At 45.5% G+C, this 17,784-nt stretch overlaps 1 protein-coding gene across 1 annotated transcript in view; it reads right to left on the bottom strand.

Moving 5' to 3' along the window:
• Positions 1 to 4,021: 4,021 nt before the first annotated feature.
• Positions 4,022 to 17,784, bottom strand: part of LOC115280589 — a 37,324-nt gene continuing 23,561 nt past the window's right edge. The window contains exons 6-10 of the mRNA XM_029925579.1: positions 15,315 to 15,514; positions 11,366 to 11,641; positions 10,035 to 10,229; positions 7,757 to 7,903; positions 4,022 to 4,345 (exon numbers count right to left, since the gene is read on the bottom strand). Of these exons, the coding sequence (XP_029781439.1) occupies positions 4,290 to 4,345; positions 7,757 to 7,903; positions 10,035 to 10,229; positions 11,366 to 11,641; positions 15,315 to 15,514 (874 nt within the window). The 3' untranslated portion in view covers positions 4,022 to 4,289. The remainder of the gene's footprint in view (positions 4,346 to 7,756; positions 7,904 to 10,034; positions 10,230 to 11,365; positions 11,642 to 15,314; positions 15,515 to 17,784) is intronic.

Here is a 17,784-nt window from a genome sequence, read left to right as displayed (position 1 = left end):
GAGGCAGGGCTCAGGCTCCAAAAGGCAGCCGAGGGCTTGACTAACAGCATCACCTGCGGGCAAACCTGCAGGACAGGACTCAAGGGCTGCTTAGGGATGAGCTTCTCAACCTCCTGCCCCTCCACCGCCTGGTACGTGGCCACTGACCAGGGCCTGCACCTTGCCCCATGTTGCCCACATGGCAGGGCGGGCCACTAAATGTCCAAAGAGCAAGCCAGTGAACTCGCAGCCAGATGCAAGCCTTCCCAGTAGGCAGGAAAAGACCTACAGATTCATGGCACCTAAGGAGACGCCTTGAGATAAGGTGGAAAAGGTTTCTTTTTGAAGCTGTGGAAGAAGAGGGGCACCTGGGTGGCTCAGTCGGTTAAGCCTCCGACTTCGGCTCAGGTCAGATCTCACGTTCGTGAGCTCAAGCCCCGCGTCAGGCTCTGTGTTGACAGCTAGCTCAGAGCCTGGAGCCTGCTTCCGGTTCTGTCTCCCACTCTCTCTGCCCCTCCCCCTCTCATGCTCTGTCTCTCTATCAAAAATAAATAAAACATTTTAAAAAAATCATTAAAAAAAAGAATTGTCTTAAAAAAGAAGCTGTGGAAGGAGAAAAAAAACATGCACAGGGTACAGCCAACATAGAGCACACGAGGAACGACGGCCACGTGACAACAGAGGCAGAGAAGAGAGTGGTGCTTCTATAGGCCAAGGGACACCAAAGATCCCTGGCAAACGCCAGGAGCGAGACGAATCAGGAAAGGATTCTCCCGGACAAGGGTCAGTAGGAAGCAAGGCCTGCCTGACACCTTGATGTCACACTCCTAGCCTCTAGAATGTGGGGCAATTTGTTGATTTAGCCACCCCACCCCCCCTTTTGTGGCACTGTTACTACAGGCAGTGTGCAGAAACCCAGGCAAAAAAGCCTTTGTAAACTTTCACTAGCCCGTTCCCTAAACAGATAAACAGTGAAAAAGAAATCAGAGAAATGCGAACTAAAACAAAAATGACAAACACTTCATGCTCCTGGAAAGACTACTGATGGGCCCAGGAGTGAGGGAGAGTGCGGGGAATCCAGAGCTCTCAGACCCTGCTGGAGGCGACATCAGATGGTGGCGCCGCGGTGGCAATTCTTATTGAAGTAAACCCTTCTGTTCCTAGGTATTTACCCAAGAGAAATGAAAACATGTCTCCCAAAGATCCTGAATAAGCAATAGCCCCAAACTGGAAACAACCCAAAAGTCTATCATCAGGGGAGCGGGTAGCCTGTGGCATATCCATACAACAGCCTCCCGCCCAGCAACAGAAAGGAACAATCTCTGCGCTCTTGCAACGGTAAGGGTGAACTTCTAGAGCATTCTATGAAACAAAAGAAGCTAGTTTCCATAAAATATATACCGCGGGACTCTACTTTTTAAAATAAGCATGCATCAAAATTTTTATTTTCATCATTATTAAAGAGGAAACCAGTACGGTATTGCAACCAGTTAAAAGAACAACCCAAGCAAAGTCACACATTTACTTACTTACTTTTAAAAATTTTACTTTTTAAGTAATCTCTCCACCCAATGTGGGGCTTGAACTCACAATAACGAGTTGTACATTCCACCAACTGAGTCAGCTAGGCGCCCCCAAAGTCACATTTTTAAATCAGAAGTATTAAAATGAATGTACAAATTAAAACAAAACTGGACTCTTCTCTACTGGAAAAGGGACGTCAATAAAACCTCCACCAACAAGAGTTTATTTGCAGATCTACAAAACTTATTTTTAATCTTTTTTGTTGCTGAGGTATAATGGACATACATTATTGCTTCAGGGGTACAGCACAATTATTTGTATATATTGTGAAATGATCACCAAATATACACAATTCCATTTCCATAAACTATAAAAAGAGACAAAACTAAGGTGATAGAAGTCAGAAAAGGCTGGGGGGAGACAGGGGAATGCCTGGAATATTCTGAAGAGATAGAAATGTCTATACCATCTTTTGGGTGCTGGAACCTGGGTCTGTACAATTTTTTAAAACTCAGTAAACGGAACCTTTAAAATGTTATTCTTCGATTAAAAGAAGGAATAGGGCGCCTAGGTGGCTCAGACAGTTAAGCATCCGACTTTGGTTCGGGACATGATCTCGCAGTTCGGAAGTTTGAACCCCATGTAAGGCTCTCTGCTGTCAGCGTAGAACCCACCTTGAATCCTCTGTCTCCCTCTCTGCCCTTCCCCCACTGGTTCTCTCTCTCTCAAAATTAATAAACATAAAAAAAGGGAGGGTTGAATATAGTAATTGAATCAGGCAAGAATCACCAGTGGACACAAACAACTAGGTCAAAGTTGCTGGGGAACAGGGTCTGTGCTTGATCATCATACCTCAAGGGTAAAACCTACCTGCTCGAAGGCAGTCACCGCCCCACCTCAAGGGACCAGGCACAGCAGCGTTCCCAGCAGTACAACTGTTAGGTGCATTCAGATACAATGCGACAGGAATTAGCCCCATCTGTGAAATGTCTTTGCCAAATACAGGACTTGAATCTAATCAAGCCTCTAGACCAATCTTCTAGGGTACAGAAAGTATAAGGAATAGAAGAAGAGTTACATGATTCCCTGAAGAAACAATCAGACAAATCCAGAATGTAGGATAGGATATTCTACAAGATACGTGGCTTAGATTCAAAGTCACTATCCCTGGGCGGTGGGGAGCAAGCGGGAGAGGAAGAATGTTCTAGATTAAAATAAACTAAGCACATATAAAACCAAATGTGGGGGGGGGGGGGTGCCTGGGTGGCTCAGTCAGTTAAGCATCCCATGACTCTTGGATTTGGCTCAGGTCATGACCTCAGGGATCAAGCCCTGGGATCGGACTCTGTGCTGAGGGTGGAGCCTGCTTGAAAGTCTCTCCCTCTCTCTGTGCCCAGTCTCTCTCCCCACCCTCCATGGCTCATGTATGCTCTCTCTAAAATAAAAACTAAATGCAGGCACTTGGCTGGGTCAGTTGATAGAGATGAGACTCTTGGAATTAGGACTTCAAGCCCCTCGTTGGGCATAGAGCTTATGTAATTTTTTAAAAGGCAGGGAGAGAGGTGCCTGGGTGGTTCAGTCACTTAGGTGTCCGACGGTTTGTGAGCTCAAGCCCCATGTCGGGCTCTGTGCTGATAGCTCAGAGTCTGGAGCCTGCTTCAGATTATGTGTCTCCCTCTGTCTGCCTCTCCCCGTCTTGTGCTCTCTCTGTCTCTTGGAAATAAATAAACATTAAAAAAAAATTTAAGGGGCGCCTGGGTGGCTCAGTCGGTTGGGTGTCTGACTTCAGCGCAGGTCATGATCTCATGGTTTGTGGGTTCAAGCCCATTGGGCTCTGTGCTGACAGCTCAGAGCCTGGAGCCTGCTTGAGTCTGTATCTTCTTCTCTCTCTGTGCCCCTCCCTGATCACACTCTATCTGTCTCTCAAAAATTAATAAAATGTTAAAGAAAAAAAAATTTTTTTAAGCTAAAAAAAAATTTAAGGTATGAAATATTATCATAATTATATAGGAGAATATTCCCAGTTTTAGGAGATGCATGCTACAGGCTTAAGTATTTAAAAGTGGGGTGCCATGAACTCTGCAGCTTACTTTCATGGTTGAGAAAAAAATGTATTCACACAGACACATGTACACCTTTACGAAATGGCAGAATGTTAACAACTGTTGATACAGAATATATGGGTGTTCACTGTACTCGTCACTCAAATTGTACATTTAAATGTTTCATAATAAAAAAAATTGGAACATAAAGTTAAAGGAGCCTAAATGCAATGTGGTCACCAAGATAGTTCCTGCAACAGAACAATGACATTAGACGTAAAGCTGGTAAACTATAGGTCTGGAGTCCAGTTAACACCAGTGTGGTAACGCGCATTTCCCTGTAAAGGGACCGTGGTTAGAGAAGACGTCACCGCTAGGGGCAGATGGATAAAGGGAACTCACTGTACTATCTTTGGGAATCTTCTGTGAATCTAAAATTATTCCAAAATAACAAGTCCTTACGAAGCAGCAACCAGTCTGTAAAAGCCAGAAGTTTTTATTGCATGTTAATATGTATGTAATCGAACAACTTCAACATCCAGTATCTATATAACAATGATCTTCCACAAACCTCCAGTTTAGCACAAAGAACCTCCAAACATGAAACGTGTTTCCACAGAACCGTGTGCTGGACAGAAGGAAGCACATTTGGACTGAGTCGGACAGGGGCCGGTCCTCCCAGGAGGGTGAGGCTGCCGTCCGGGCCGCAGTCACCTTGTTCTCCGAGCCCCGGGGGAGCTTTCCTTAGTTTGGCAAAGGCGTGGACTGAGTGGCCAGTGAGAGCAGCACTGACTGAAGATCTGTAACGAGGAGGGACACGGCAGCATCAGTATGTTTCCCCTTCCTGGTCTGCAGAGCACCCAGGTGATGGACGCCCTGCAGCAACACCCACCTCTGCAGGAAGAATCAAACTGACTTAGCTGCAGCCCCAGCACACGGACCTGATGCAATTCTTGGGACCTCTTAAAAGCTGGTCATTAGGGGCACCTGGGTGGCTCAGTTGGTTAAGCCACCAACTTCAGATCAGGTCATGATCTTGCAATTCATGAGTTAGAGCCCCGTGTCCGGCTCTGTGCTGACAGCTCAGAGCCTGGAGTCTGCTTCAGATTCTGTGTCTCCCTCTCTGCCCCTCCCTGGCCTTAAAAATAAACATTAAAAAAAAAAGCTGTTCATTCATATTATCTCATTTAATCCTGGCACCTGGTGTCAGCCCCTATCTAGTCTCATCCCCACCTCTGCTGAGTTATAAACATTGCACCCAAAGGTCCCTCTCGATCAGCAGGAGACCTGGGTGTCTCCTTCCTTCAGGTACCCTAATATCAGACTTCCACCAAGGCTGCTCCACATTGACCACAACACGCTTCCCTCAAAATTTCTGCAGCCCTTACACTATGATGGGAAGAATGTGGCTGAAATCCAAGCAAAAGTCTACAATTTTTTGGATCGTGTGGTGAGTTGGAACACAGAGCATGGAGCCTCACGCTGGTGTGCCGGCTCCACTCCACCAGGTACCACTGTGTGACCTCAGCCAGGCTATTCACCTTCTGAGCCTTGGGAGGCTTGTGTAGAAAACAGAGATAACTTCACTATTGGCTCACAAGGTTGCTTGAAAGCTAAGTAAAACTACCTCAATGTCCAGGACATACCGAGAACTCAATACATGGTAACTATTACGGTTATACCTTGTAGTCATGCTTCACATTTTCCTTTTTGTTTTCTATAAATATTTTCTCCAGGAGCACCTGGATGGCTCAGTCAGTTAAGCATCTGACTTCAGCTCAGGTCATAATTTCACGGTTCATGAGTTCAAGCCCCACATCGGGCTCTCTGCTATCCCCCCCTCTCTCTGCCCCTGCCCTGCTTGCTCTGTCTCAAAAATAAATAAAACAATAAAAATATATATATTAAAAAATGTTTTCTCCAACTATTAGTCCTGGAATGTGGAGATGAGCCAGCCTTCAGAAGCCAAAGAGGACCACCTTAGGGGTAAGGAAAATCCTTGAAATTTCCCCAAAATGTGGTCTGTCAGATGAGGAACTTCAGAATTAGAAAAATTGTCTGGATTCTCAGGAGGGTGGAAGTCACTGACCTATGTCTATTCCATGTCTTGGCACCATTTTATAAACATACATCCTTTATACCACAACCACAGCAATGTCTATCTTGCAGAACCATGTTTGACTAAAACACAGAGAATTGAAACTTTACTTATAAGTATATTCTACCCCCAACGCAGGGCTGGAACTCATGACCCTGAGTTCAAGAGTCCCATGCTCTATCAACTGAACCAGCCAGGCGTCCCAAAGAGTAAAACTTTAAAATGGCAGAGGGGAGGCACCTGGGTGGCTCAGTCGGTTAAGCGTCCGGCTCAGGTCATGATCTCACAGTCTGGGTTCAAGCCTCGCGTTGGGTTCTGTGCTGACAGCTAGCTCAGAGCCTGGAGCCTCCTTCGGATTCTGTGTCTCCCCCCTCTCTCTCTGACCCTCCCCTGCTTACACTGTCTCTGTCTCTCAAAAATAAATTTAAAAATTTTTAAAAAAATGGCAGGGGTGCCTGGTTGGCTCAGTCACTTGAGTGTCTGACTTTAGTGCGGGTCATGATCTCCCGGTTCTTGAGTTCGAGCCTTCCGTTGGGCTCTGTGCTGACAGCTCAGAGCTTCAAGCCTTCTTCATATTCTGTGTCTCCCTCTCTCTCTGCCATTCCTGTTTCTGCTCTGTCTGTCTCTCTCTCTCTCTCTCTCTCTCAAAAACAAATAAATGTGAAAAAAAAATTTAATGGCAGTAAGTTTTAAGTAAAATGTTTCTTGCAGGACACCTGGGTGGCTCAGCTGGTTAAGCATCTGACTCGATCTTGGCTCAGGTCATGATACTCACAGTCTGTGAACCCACAGTCTGTGAGTTCGAGCCCCGTGTCAGACTCTCCACTGGCAGCATGAAGCCTTCTTTCCTTCTCTCTGCCCCTCCCCTGCTCACGCTGTCTCTCTCTCTCAAAATAAATAAATAACAAAAAAAAAAAAAAAAAAAAAAAGAAAAGAAAAGAAAAAAATGTCTCTTGAGTGAAAAACAGAGAGGGACAAAGGCTTGTTTTCCTAAGACCTGGAGCTTCGGCACCAAATCCTGGGAGAGAACTCAAACACGGCAGTGAACTAAGAAGAACTCTGGGCATTGCCTCTACTTAGGCTGACTGACTAGAAATGGGGTCAGCAAAATGCCTCCTGGCTGCCTTCCACCCAAGCCAGAGTGCACCTTAGCTCTTACCACCTCCTGTGGGCCTTGGTGGGGTTGGGGGCAGCTTGGGGGCTTCTGGCCTCCTCTCTCCCAGCCATACAGGAGGGAAGGCAGCATCAGAGAAGAGCTGGCCAGGCCTGCACTGGGAAGGAAGACAGAAAAAGCCTCTCTTCCCATGCAACCTGTGGGCCGGGTATCTATCAGTCAGCACCTTCGCACAGGGTCCTGCCTCCTGCCGGGCACCATGGAGGCTGTGTGTCTCCCTGAGCCAGGCAGAGACAAAGCACACGCCTCCGAACGCCATCAGGGACACATAGGCACACAGTTACATGACATCCAACCTCGTTAGAAGATGCTCCCTTTGCCAGCTTCTTGCAACAGTTCTGTAGAGTCAGAGTGAAAGAGACTTTCTGGTAGTGCCGGTGTCCCATTAACACCTCTCTGACCCTTAATGATCCCCTTTCCTAACCGCAGGGAGGGCAAATCTTAAGCTTAGAGACTGAGACAGGCATTAGTTTCTAGCAGGAATTTAGTGACACTCTCCTGTGTTCTCTTCATTAGGGTTTCCTTCTATTTTATAGCAACTGACAATAATATCCATTTGGATTAGAGATGTATTTCCCTTGTTAAGCACATAGCTTTAAAAAAGAGGAGGGAGGGGGACCAAAGACTAGGAAATGTATTTCTACATGATGAAAACACAACACACACTCCTACCTATTGCTGTAGCCTCTTGACAGGTCCAATAGTCTAGAACTACAATGACCATTACAGTGGCCACTAGCCACATGTGACTACTATATAATTACTATGTGGCTACAGTCATTTAAATTAATTAAAATTAAACAAAATGAAAAATTTAGTTCCTCAGTCTAACCAGCCAAATTCCAACAGCCACATGTGGCCACACAGCTGTAGAATGCTTCCTCTGTCACAGAAAGTCCCCACCGACAGCAAGAGCCCCGAATGCCACTCACAGCTCACCTGGCGGTGCTGCTAGGAGGCCTGGCTTCTCCCCAAGCAGTGGACGCTTGGTACGCTTGGGAGGGGGGCCTCCCAGAAGACTAGGTCTCCCGGGAAGGACTGCTGGAAGCAGGGGGGCAGCAAACAGACCTATGGGACTGACCAACCCTGCAGAGAACAAAAACCAAAACATAAACAGGGAAACACATGGGGAACGGGGTTCCAGCTGCTCTCCCCACAGGGATTTTCCCTCAATCATTGGAAAGGGGCTGAGGAGGGAGCACCTGCCACATGCCCACACCGCGGCTCCCCTGAGCTCTACCAAGTCCTCTCTGGGTCTAGAATGGACCTCAGCGGGGGTCCAGCGGTCAGCAAACTAGAGTCTGGGGACAAATCCGGCCTGCTGCCTGCTTTGGGACAAATTGTGAGCTGAAATACGTTCCTCATTTTTAAACTGTTATATTTTAAATCGTTATATATGTACATAATATCTTTAATTTTTGCTTCTTGGCCTGCAAATACTAAAAATAACCCATTTACTATCTGGCCCTTTAAGAATTTCGCAAACCTTCAGTCAAGTCCGTGCATGTCTTGGCATCCTGGTCCTCCACCCTCACCTTTTCACAAGTCGGTTTAGTTCCAAGTGATCTGTTTTGACACTTGGAATACACTTTCTCGAACATCCGAAGCAGTGAGGTTCACAGACAGGTCACAGAGGCAGATCCATAAAGTACCTGAAGCACCCTGTTCCTAAGAATTGAACATCCATCCGCCTAGAGCATGGGCCCAGACGCAGTCACAGGGTCTAACACACGGTCCAGCAGCCGGTCTACTCTCTCTTGGGCAGTTGGTCTGCCTTGCCCAGGCCTCACTCTGCCAAACAGAGGATTTTCCCACAGTTCACGCCAAACCCTTTCTGAGGGTCTGAAAGAATTTTGTTTTGAAACTTTGGGCAAGGGTGAGAAACAACTCGAAGCAAAAGATCTTCTCTTAATTCACTCATTTCTCACAGGAGCCAGGTGGTAAGAATGCCAGCGGTGGACCAAGGGCTGGCCGAGGCACAGGGGAGCGTGGTGAGTGTGGCAGAAGGAAAGAAGGAACAAACACAGGACAGCAAGAGAGCCCAGGCTGTGACGGGAACTAAGAGCACCTGAAACTATACTCCCAATCATCCCAAAGGTCATCAGGTCAGAAATGGAGGGGTGCACGGAAATGTTCATCCCTAGGGCTGTGGATCTAACAGACGGACTTCGCCAATAACAGCATACACTAGTACAGCCATCAGGGCACGGGGGCACGTTCCCTCCATTTTGAGCCACAATAATATGAGCCACTATGCTCATAAGAAAGATTTGGGGCTAAAATAATCCCTGCTCACATAAAGACTAAAGCAGTATTTGACTCTTATGCCCAAATGCATCCCAGGTCCAAGTTTTATTCGAGCCAAAGAGAAAAGCCACCTTGCCACAAAGACTTCTCTGCCAACTTTGTCTTTAACATGGCAGACTGAAAACATGCTTTCATCCATTCCTTCCCTGCTGCCACTGCTACCACGCAAGGAGAACAAGAGAGGGGACAAGTGCACACAGACATGAGAAACCGGGGCAGCAGTAACTAAGTAGAGGGAGCTGCATCCTAGAGGCCTACAGAGGAGGCCTCTTTACCCTCAAGAAGCAGGAAAGAGTAAGACACCGGGGGCCCCAGGAACCAGGGCCGGACACTTGAGCCTGACTGGAAGTCTGTACCCCAAGTGGTTAGCCCCACACCCCAGCCTCCTCCCAGAGGAAAGAGATGCACATCTGATGAACATGTTTGAGCAGCAGGACCCAGTCTGGCCACGAGTTAGTCAACTGTGGGGATTTGCAGTCATGAAAGCCAGTTGGGTCTCCTTGTGTGAAGCTAACGGAGTTAGGTCCCTGTCACTTACAATGGAAGAAGTCCACAGTAATACAACCTCATTTTAGGCAGATGTCAGATACTATTTAGCACCAAGGGCTCAGCAGAGCCTCAAAAAACACTATGGAATTCAAGTGCTTCTTAAGAGAACTCCATGTAAGCCATTCTAAATGTGGCCACCAATCCTGACAGGAGAGCTCCCTGTGTTAAAACTTTGGCAACCCATTCAAGAGGAATGGCATCCGCTGAAGCCCCAGGAGTCTCTCCCAGGCTTCTGAAATCTTAACACTCAGACTATGACGGTGAACACCGCAATGGCTCTGCACTGTCCTGCTCTCTCAGGGCGATGCCTGGAGAGGCAGCAGGGCACCACTCTCTCTCATTCCTAGAGGGATGTACTGACCTGGTAGAGGAAGGAGGGCCCCTCCCGGTCTGTCCCCTAACAATGGGGAGTTGGCAGGAAGGAAGGGAAGAGGGCCTGAGAAGGATCCCTTTCCAGGGGTTGGAAGAAGTGGAGGCGGCTTGCTCACAACTGGGGGACTCCTGCCTGGAACTGAGGGGTGATCACTGCCAGCCGAAGACTTGGGCGTCCCAAAGCCTGGACAAATGAAGGAAACAAACGGTCACCAGAAGTCAGCTACGGAGGCCAGCGAGCTACACAAAGAACAATCCGGGAATTCAAGGAAGACCTTCACTTTTTTCCTACGATCAAAGAGAAACAGGCAGTTAACTAGACTCACTGTGGTTATTAGACAATATATAGAAATATCAAATCACTAAGCTGTACACCTGAAAGTAACAGAGTGTTAGATGTGAATTATGCTTCTTTCAATCAACTAATCAATTACAGGGGCACCTAGGGGGAGAAACAAACCTATTGGGTTGTAAGTTTATGAGCTCCCCAGCCACAGAGAAAGTAAGCACAATAAAAAACGTACACAAGTACAATACACTGTACATTTTATAAGATGAAGGATTTCTTTAAAGCTTTAACATTGTCCTAAAACTTCAGCTGTGTTTTCCCACAGGAGACACGTGGTTTTTATATTCTTCTCATACTTAACTCAAAACAAGTAAACTGGGGGGGCCTGGGTGGCTCAGTTGGTTGGGTGTTTGACTTCAGCTCAGGTCATGATCTCACAGTCTGTGGGTTCGAGCCCCACGTCGGGCTCTGTACTGACAGCTCAGACCCTGGAGCCTTTTTCCTATTCTGTGTCTCCCTCTATCCCTGTCCCTCCCTCACTCATGCTCTGTCTCTCTCTCAAAAATAAACAAACACTTAAAAAAACTAAAACAACAACAAATAAACTGGAAGTCTCCCATTTTAAGGAGTTTGTATGAAGAAGTTTAGTGTTAAGTATTTACCATACACTTAGTAATAATCTACAAATGTCTCAGTTAACAAGGTGAAACTTTGAATCATACAAGTAAACCAACAGAAGCGAAATTATTTCCCACATATGCACCTAGATAGAGAAGTTATCCTAGTTACATATGAAAAATCCGATGCAAAAGGAAATTTGGCTTGAGAAAAAGCATGTTAACCTATAAAAAGTTAAACATTAACGTAGTATAATCCTAGGTGGAACATGTTCATATCAGACACTTTTATATTACAGAGATATATTCTCTCAATTAAATTTAAAAAATTCTTAGTTTTTCTCACATAGCAATTTGCAAAAAAGGGTTTTCTGGGGTTTAAAATGGGGAAGGAAGAGGGACAGTGCCAAATACCTTCCAGCTGACCTCTCCTGGACTTCAGGTAGTCAATGAGCAGGTTCAGCTCGTTCCCATGCAAGTGCTTTCCCTCGGTCAGCAGGAAAATAAGGTGCTGAATGCCTGAAGGGACAGAGTAGCTGGGAAGGCGCTCCCTAGCCAAGAAGTCATCCAGGAGATCTCCAGCCCGCAAAGCAATTCCAGCATGTTCCTGGTGCTCCCGTTTAGAGAAAATTCTCCTGTATTCTTTAGCCACCAGCAGCAGGGCATCTTCCAGAGGCATATGACGATGTACTGGGGACAAGAAATAGCCTGGTTTATATCAAATGGCTGCCCTGATTCTTTTTAAATCAAAAAATAACGTAGTTAACCCAACTACGTGTTGTTTAAATTGTGTCAGCTTTCAGTAAGATGTAATCACCTATTGATCCAACAGATTGGGACCCTTGGCAGCAGATGCCCTGTTAGATTTCGAAATCAAACATTATATTTTGTTTCAAAATTCTAACACGTGCAGCTTGGCTTACTGTTTCCATACAAACTGTCTTTTCACAACCGGACAGCTTCATGCTACACCAATGAGAAAGAAAAAGAGAGACAGGAGAGAGAGAGAGAGAGAGAGAGAGAGAAAACAGGTGCCATGTGTATCAACAGGAATTCTTAACGCTAAGCAAATCTAGCCTAAAAAAAAAAAAAAAGGGCTCCAACTTCAACCATTGCTGGCTACTAGGAAAGTTTAAGGGCAAAAAAATCCTAAAAATGAAGGTGTTTGATTTGGTTCCAGTGATTAGGGTGGATGACTTGAAAGGAGTGTGATTCACAGAAGAAAGAAGTGGAAGCAGAGAACAGAGCCTTCAGAGAGGAGAGCAAGTGTGAAATGGGGCTGCTGGTTTTCATTACAAACCTCTTAGTGTTTATCTTTTAACTCTGTATATGTAACACTTTGACAAAAGGCAGACAGACAGACACAGACAGACCTGTGTGCAGGGCTTCCAGACTCTGTCACTGCAGCCTGAGGAGTAACCCACCATCGTCTATGCGGTTCTGCAGTCTGGCTCAGGCCCGTGGGATCTTAAATCATGTTAAAAACCTTTCCAGGCCGGGGCGCCTGGGTGGCTCAGTCAGTTAAGCCTCCGACTTCGGCTCAGGTCAGATCTCACATTCGTGGGTTCAAGCCCCGCATCAGGCTCTGTGCTGACAGCCAGCTCAGAGCCTGGAGCCTGCTTTCGGTTCTGTGTCTCCTTCTCTCTCTGCCCCTCCCCCTCTCATGCTCTGTCTCTCTCTGTATCAAAAATAAATAAAACATTAAAAAAAAAAAAAAACTTTCCAGGTCAAGTCACATATATATCACATGTAAAATAAATTCCTGATGCCAGGAACGGCTACTATGTAACTTAATGGCTACAGTCTATGCATAGGTGTCTTCTGATCTCTCCTAGGTTTATCTATGGAGAATATGACTTTGTTAAAAGTTTAACGTTAGATGGGAGGCCCCCGCCCTGTCTTGCCAAGTATCACAGTCTTCTGAACACATTTAAGACCCAAGGAGCACTACAGAGCTACAAAGGAGATTATGGTGTTTGGCTAAATCTTAAGCAGTGATTATGAAGGTTGCATTTAGGACGAAATATGAATATTTATTTGCCTTCAGGTGCTCAAGTTTCACTGTCTGTCTCGGAACAGAAGCAGCTCCACGCGTTCGAGTAACGGCTACATGTGAGGCATTAAACAAATTGTCAGCTCTAACGCGACGTGAGAGAGGCCAGCAAAGACTGATTTTGCTAAAATAGATGTAGCTTCTAGTAGAAAAACAGACTGTTCTTTTTACGTATCATCTGAGCTCAATAATTAAATCTGTGGAGAGGAAATGAAATAGGAACCTATTAATCCTATTCTGGACATGAAAAAGAAACCCTCCTCTGAATGTGCAACACAGTAAAAATCGAGCCCATGCTTCTTTGAAGCAGCGCTGGCTTTGTAAAAGTGTTTTCGTGTCCGACAAATTACTCAGCCTACTGCCGTAGGTGACGGTTTCCTACACGATCTTGTGGGGATGTAACAGACGGGATGAGTCCTCTATACAACATATTCAGATTGCGCTGATCCCCACTCCCACCCCTAGGAGATGGGGACTCATTAATTTTCTTTTACATTTTTCAGGTAAACCACAGTCTTCTTAAAATGAGACATTTTGTGAGTTTACACAAACCACAGTGGGAACAGAATTCTGCCAGAGCTGGCTGGCTGGGTTCAGGTGGCTACACAGAGGCAAAGCAAATGGGATGGTCAGAAGAAAAGATGTGCTGGCGTCCCCAAAACTATGGGAGGCCAAGTATTCCTCACTGTTGTTTTCGCATACCCAACATTATAGCTGGATTATAGGACAACAATCTGACACTGATAGCTTTGAAGGCTCCAGAAGCCACAGGCAAGATACAACCCAGCTCCAGCACTCCGCTAGGTCTCTGCCAAGGGGAAAGGTCTCCTGACTCAGCATGAAAACCCTACGCTGCTATGGAGACACAAGCTGGGATGGGCCTGCGGAGAAGCCTGCGCGGCTGCTGCTCACCTGGGCACAGGGCGGAAGCCGGGCTGGCAGTGCGGGGCACACATTAGGGGCTCAGTAAGTGCAGACTGCATAGAATGGGAGCAAGAGCTCCCAGAAAGACAAGAGGATGAGAGAAGCTAGGCTCGTCTGGGTCGGACTCCAGAGGAGCTGCCAAGGGACCCTTCACAAGGCAGGCGCCTCTCAGAAGCAGCAGCTCTGACCAGGAGGGAAAGATGAGGGTGGCCTAGGATGTGTGCGTCTAGATGCCTAAGTCTATGTGTTTTAGGGAGGAAAAGAGTGTTTCTTTTGGTGCACTTTCATGAGCCTATGAATAATGAAATGTTTGAGATATCACAGGAAAGGCAAAGTCAGCAGAAAAGTAACCTAAGAAAATGCAGAGGAGGATGAACATAACGTCTTTTAGATTTCCCATTGAGCATAGAAAAGATGGTGGTCAGATCTGGCCAAAATCTCAGAAGAGAACTGACTTGTTGGGGTATTTCAGTGGTTTAAGCATTTGATTATATATTTTTTAAAATTTTTTAATGTTTTATGTATTTAAATTAAAAAAAATTTTTTATGGTTTATATTTGAGACAGAGCATGAGTGGGGGAGGGGCAGAGAGAGAGGCAGAGAGAGAGGCAGACAGAATCTGAAACAGGCTCCAGGCTCTGAGCTGTCAGCACAGAACTGGAAGTGGGGCTCGAACCCACAAACCCTGAGATCATGACCTGAGCCAAAATCAGACACTTAACCGACTGAGCCACCCAGGCACCCCAGTTTTATTTATTTTTGAGAGAGAGAGAAAGACACAGCATGAGCAGGGGAGGGTCAGAGAAAGAGAAGGAGACACAGAATCTGAAGACAGGCTCCAGGCTCATGAGCTAGCTGTCAGCACAGAGCCTGATGCGAGGCTCAAACCCATGGACCGTGAGATCATGACCTGAGCCGAAGCTGGACACTCAACCTACTGAGTCACCCAGGCGCCCCAAGCATCTGATTATTAATTTCAGCTCAGGTCATGATCTCTCAGTTCATGGGATAGAGCCCCACTGCTTTGGAATTCTTCATCCCTCTCCCTCTGTCCCTCCGTGGCTTGTGCATTCTCTTTCTCTCAAAATAAATAAATAAACATTTAAAAAAAAAAGGAGAGAGAATTGATTTGTTACACAATATCTTGGACAAGATATCTTGAATTCGTAAGTAAGAAGCAATGAAGATGATTTAAGTTTCAATCATCTCTGATAAACACAAGAGAGTACTCTGTGATACTATTTAAGTCACTTTTTCCTCAACTAGATCCATTTTGGTTACTGACAAATGTGAACTTTCAAAGTGTACCAGCTTACAAAGAAAAACTATTACATTTTTAAAGAAATATCTATCCTAAGTGACAGTTCTAGATTGAGCTAAACTTACTTTTGATAGACTCATCAAGTATAATTACGGTGCAAGAGGAAAGTTTTACGTTAGACTGTTCGACAAGAATGCAAAACGGGGACCCATCATCTTTAACTTCCTGGAGTGCTCTCATAAGACTCGATTCCGAGGAGAGGTGAATCATTTCCACCACAAGGCCGTGATCCTGCAACTGATGACCTATGCCTGTCGAGTAGTCCCTTAAAAACAAATACACACCACACACACAAGAAAGAGGTTATTTTCAATCAAACAAAAGGGGGAAAAATAACCTACATCACCAAGCAGTTGTTCCGTAGATGTTTTGATGAACAATTTAAGTAAATGAGGTGTAAGATACTATATTTTTACTGAACTTGGATAAGTGAAGTGAAAGATGCACTATTTTTTTCAAAAATCATGCATGCTACACTATTGAAAAACATTCAATAGTACATTGTCTGATGGGATTGGTTAAGAGAACTGGAGGCAATTCTAACCAAAGGAAACTTTCTTTTTTGAAAATGTGGTGTCCTCAAATGGATGACTATGTACCAAATTTTACAGAGAAAGCCAAGTATGTCAAAGTTGTATTTTTGTATGACATGATACACTAGATAAACACCAGCACTTTTCAGAATGGAATCATTCAAGTGTTATTTGAGGAAGTCATTTCAATTTAAAGTACATAAAAGAAAATTTAGGATTTATTGTAAATAACAGGTAAGACTATTATCTTCAGAAAAATAAAAGAATGCTCATTTACAATTAGTTCCTGGGACAGACCAGTATTTCTTGAGATCATTACCACTGAGACAATTCCTTGCTAAAAAGTGAACAGAGGAGGGGCGCCTGGCTGACTCAGTTGGTGGAGTGTGTGACTCTGGATTATGAGGTTTGAGCCCCATATTGGGGATAGAGTTTAAATAAGCAAATAAACAAACAAATAAGTAAATGGCCAAAAGAGAGAGAGAGAGAGAGAGAGAGAGGGGGGGGGGGGAGGATGACGCTGGAGTTAACCATCTCCATTACTATCAACCATCCCATAACCTACCTTGAATCAAACCCCAGAGTCAACCGCATCTCCCACGTTTGCAGCCTTAGTCTTCAAGTCATAAAGAATCTATCTCAGACCTCTCCTTCAGGTTTATGCTCCCCCTGTACCCGATACTTGCTTAGAAACCTGAAGAGAGGGGCACCTGGGTGGCTTAGTTTATTGAGCAACTGACTCTTTAATTTCCACTCAGGTCATGATCTCACAGGCCCTGTGTCAGACTCTTGGCTGAGTTTGAAGCCTGCTTGGGATTCTTTCTCTCTCTGCCCCTCACCCCACTCATGCACTTACTCATGTGCTCTCTCTTTAAAAAAACAAAAATTATTAAAAATTTAATAAAAAATAGAAAGAAACCTGAATAAAAACTTAGAGGCCTCACATGACATTACTCCTGGAAACCACCTTGGACACTACAATGTAGTCTACTCTTCCTCTCGTGTATCCTCTGCTTAGAGCAGGAACAGCTCTGGGCATGTCCCATCTTCCATCTGTTATTTACGCACGTGCTTTATCTTATTAGGCTGCAGGTGGTACAGAAGAGGAACTGTCACTTAGTTATCTGCATGGTCCTCACTGTGCTTGAGCACAGTTTTACACAGAACAGCAACACATTACACGCATGTTCTGTGAATTAAAAATTAAAATGAGGGACGCCTGGGTGGCTCAGTCAATTAAGCATCTGACTCTTGATTTTGGCTCAGGTCATATTCTCATGGTTCATGAGTTCAAGCTCCACATTGGGCTCTGCACAGACAGTGCAGAGCCTGCTTGGGAATCTTTCTCTTTCCCTCTCTCTCTGCCCCTCCCCTGCTTACACTGTCTCTGTCTTTCTGAAAATAAACTTTTAAAATTAAGAAAAAAATTTAAATGATGGCAGGAAAAATGCCTTCCAGGCAATTTAGGAGAGTAGGGATGGTTCCAGAAAATAAGTTCAAAAAGAAAACAAGAAAAACAAGACATGGATCATATTTACAGTATGAGAGCCTATGAGTCAAAACTGTCACAATCATAATTCATGATGGAGGGTATCACTTGAAAATTAGTTACTGTTTTGGAGTATAAAAGAATGAATTAGCCAACCAATACACTACTGCAAATCTTTCCCACCTCAGAGTTGACGGCAGAGTGGGCGTGGGGCCTGGTTCCCCAAATCCCTGGCAGATGCAGCCTGCGTGTGGCCGAGGGGTCCCCAAGCCGCACCCACCAAGGGGCCTAATCCACAGCTAGATGCCAGAGCTGCAGAATGCCGGGCAGAGGAGCACTTTCCGAATACCACCCCAGATGGAAGGGGGAAGGAAAGGAGTCTCGAGGCCTCCTTGCCACCACACAGCGCCGCACGCCAATCAACACCCAGCAGGCCTGGCTCTGGAGAGGGGAGAGCGGCCACGGCGCTGGGGTGCGGGAGTCGAGAGGCGCCCAAGTCCCACACAACTCTGA

This window comes from Suricata suricatta, chromosome 16 (assembly GCF_006229205.1).
Source record: "Suricata suricatta isolate VVHF042 chromosome 16, meerkat_22Aug2017_6uvM2_HiC, whole genome shotgun sequence".
Classification (NCBI taxonomy): Eukaryota; Metazoa; Chordata; class Mammalia; order Carnivora; family Herpestidae; genus Suricata; species Suricata suricatta.
This window is presented reverse-complemented; position numbering and strand designations above follow the sequence as displayed.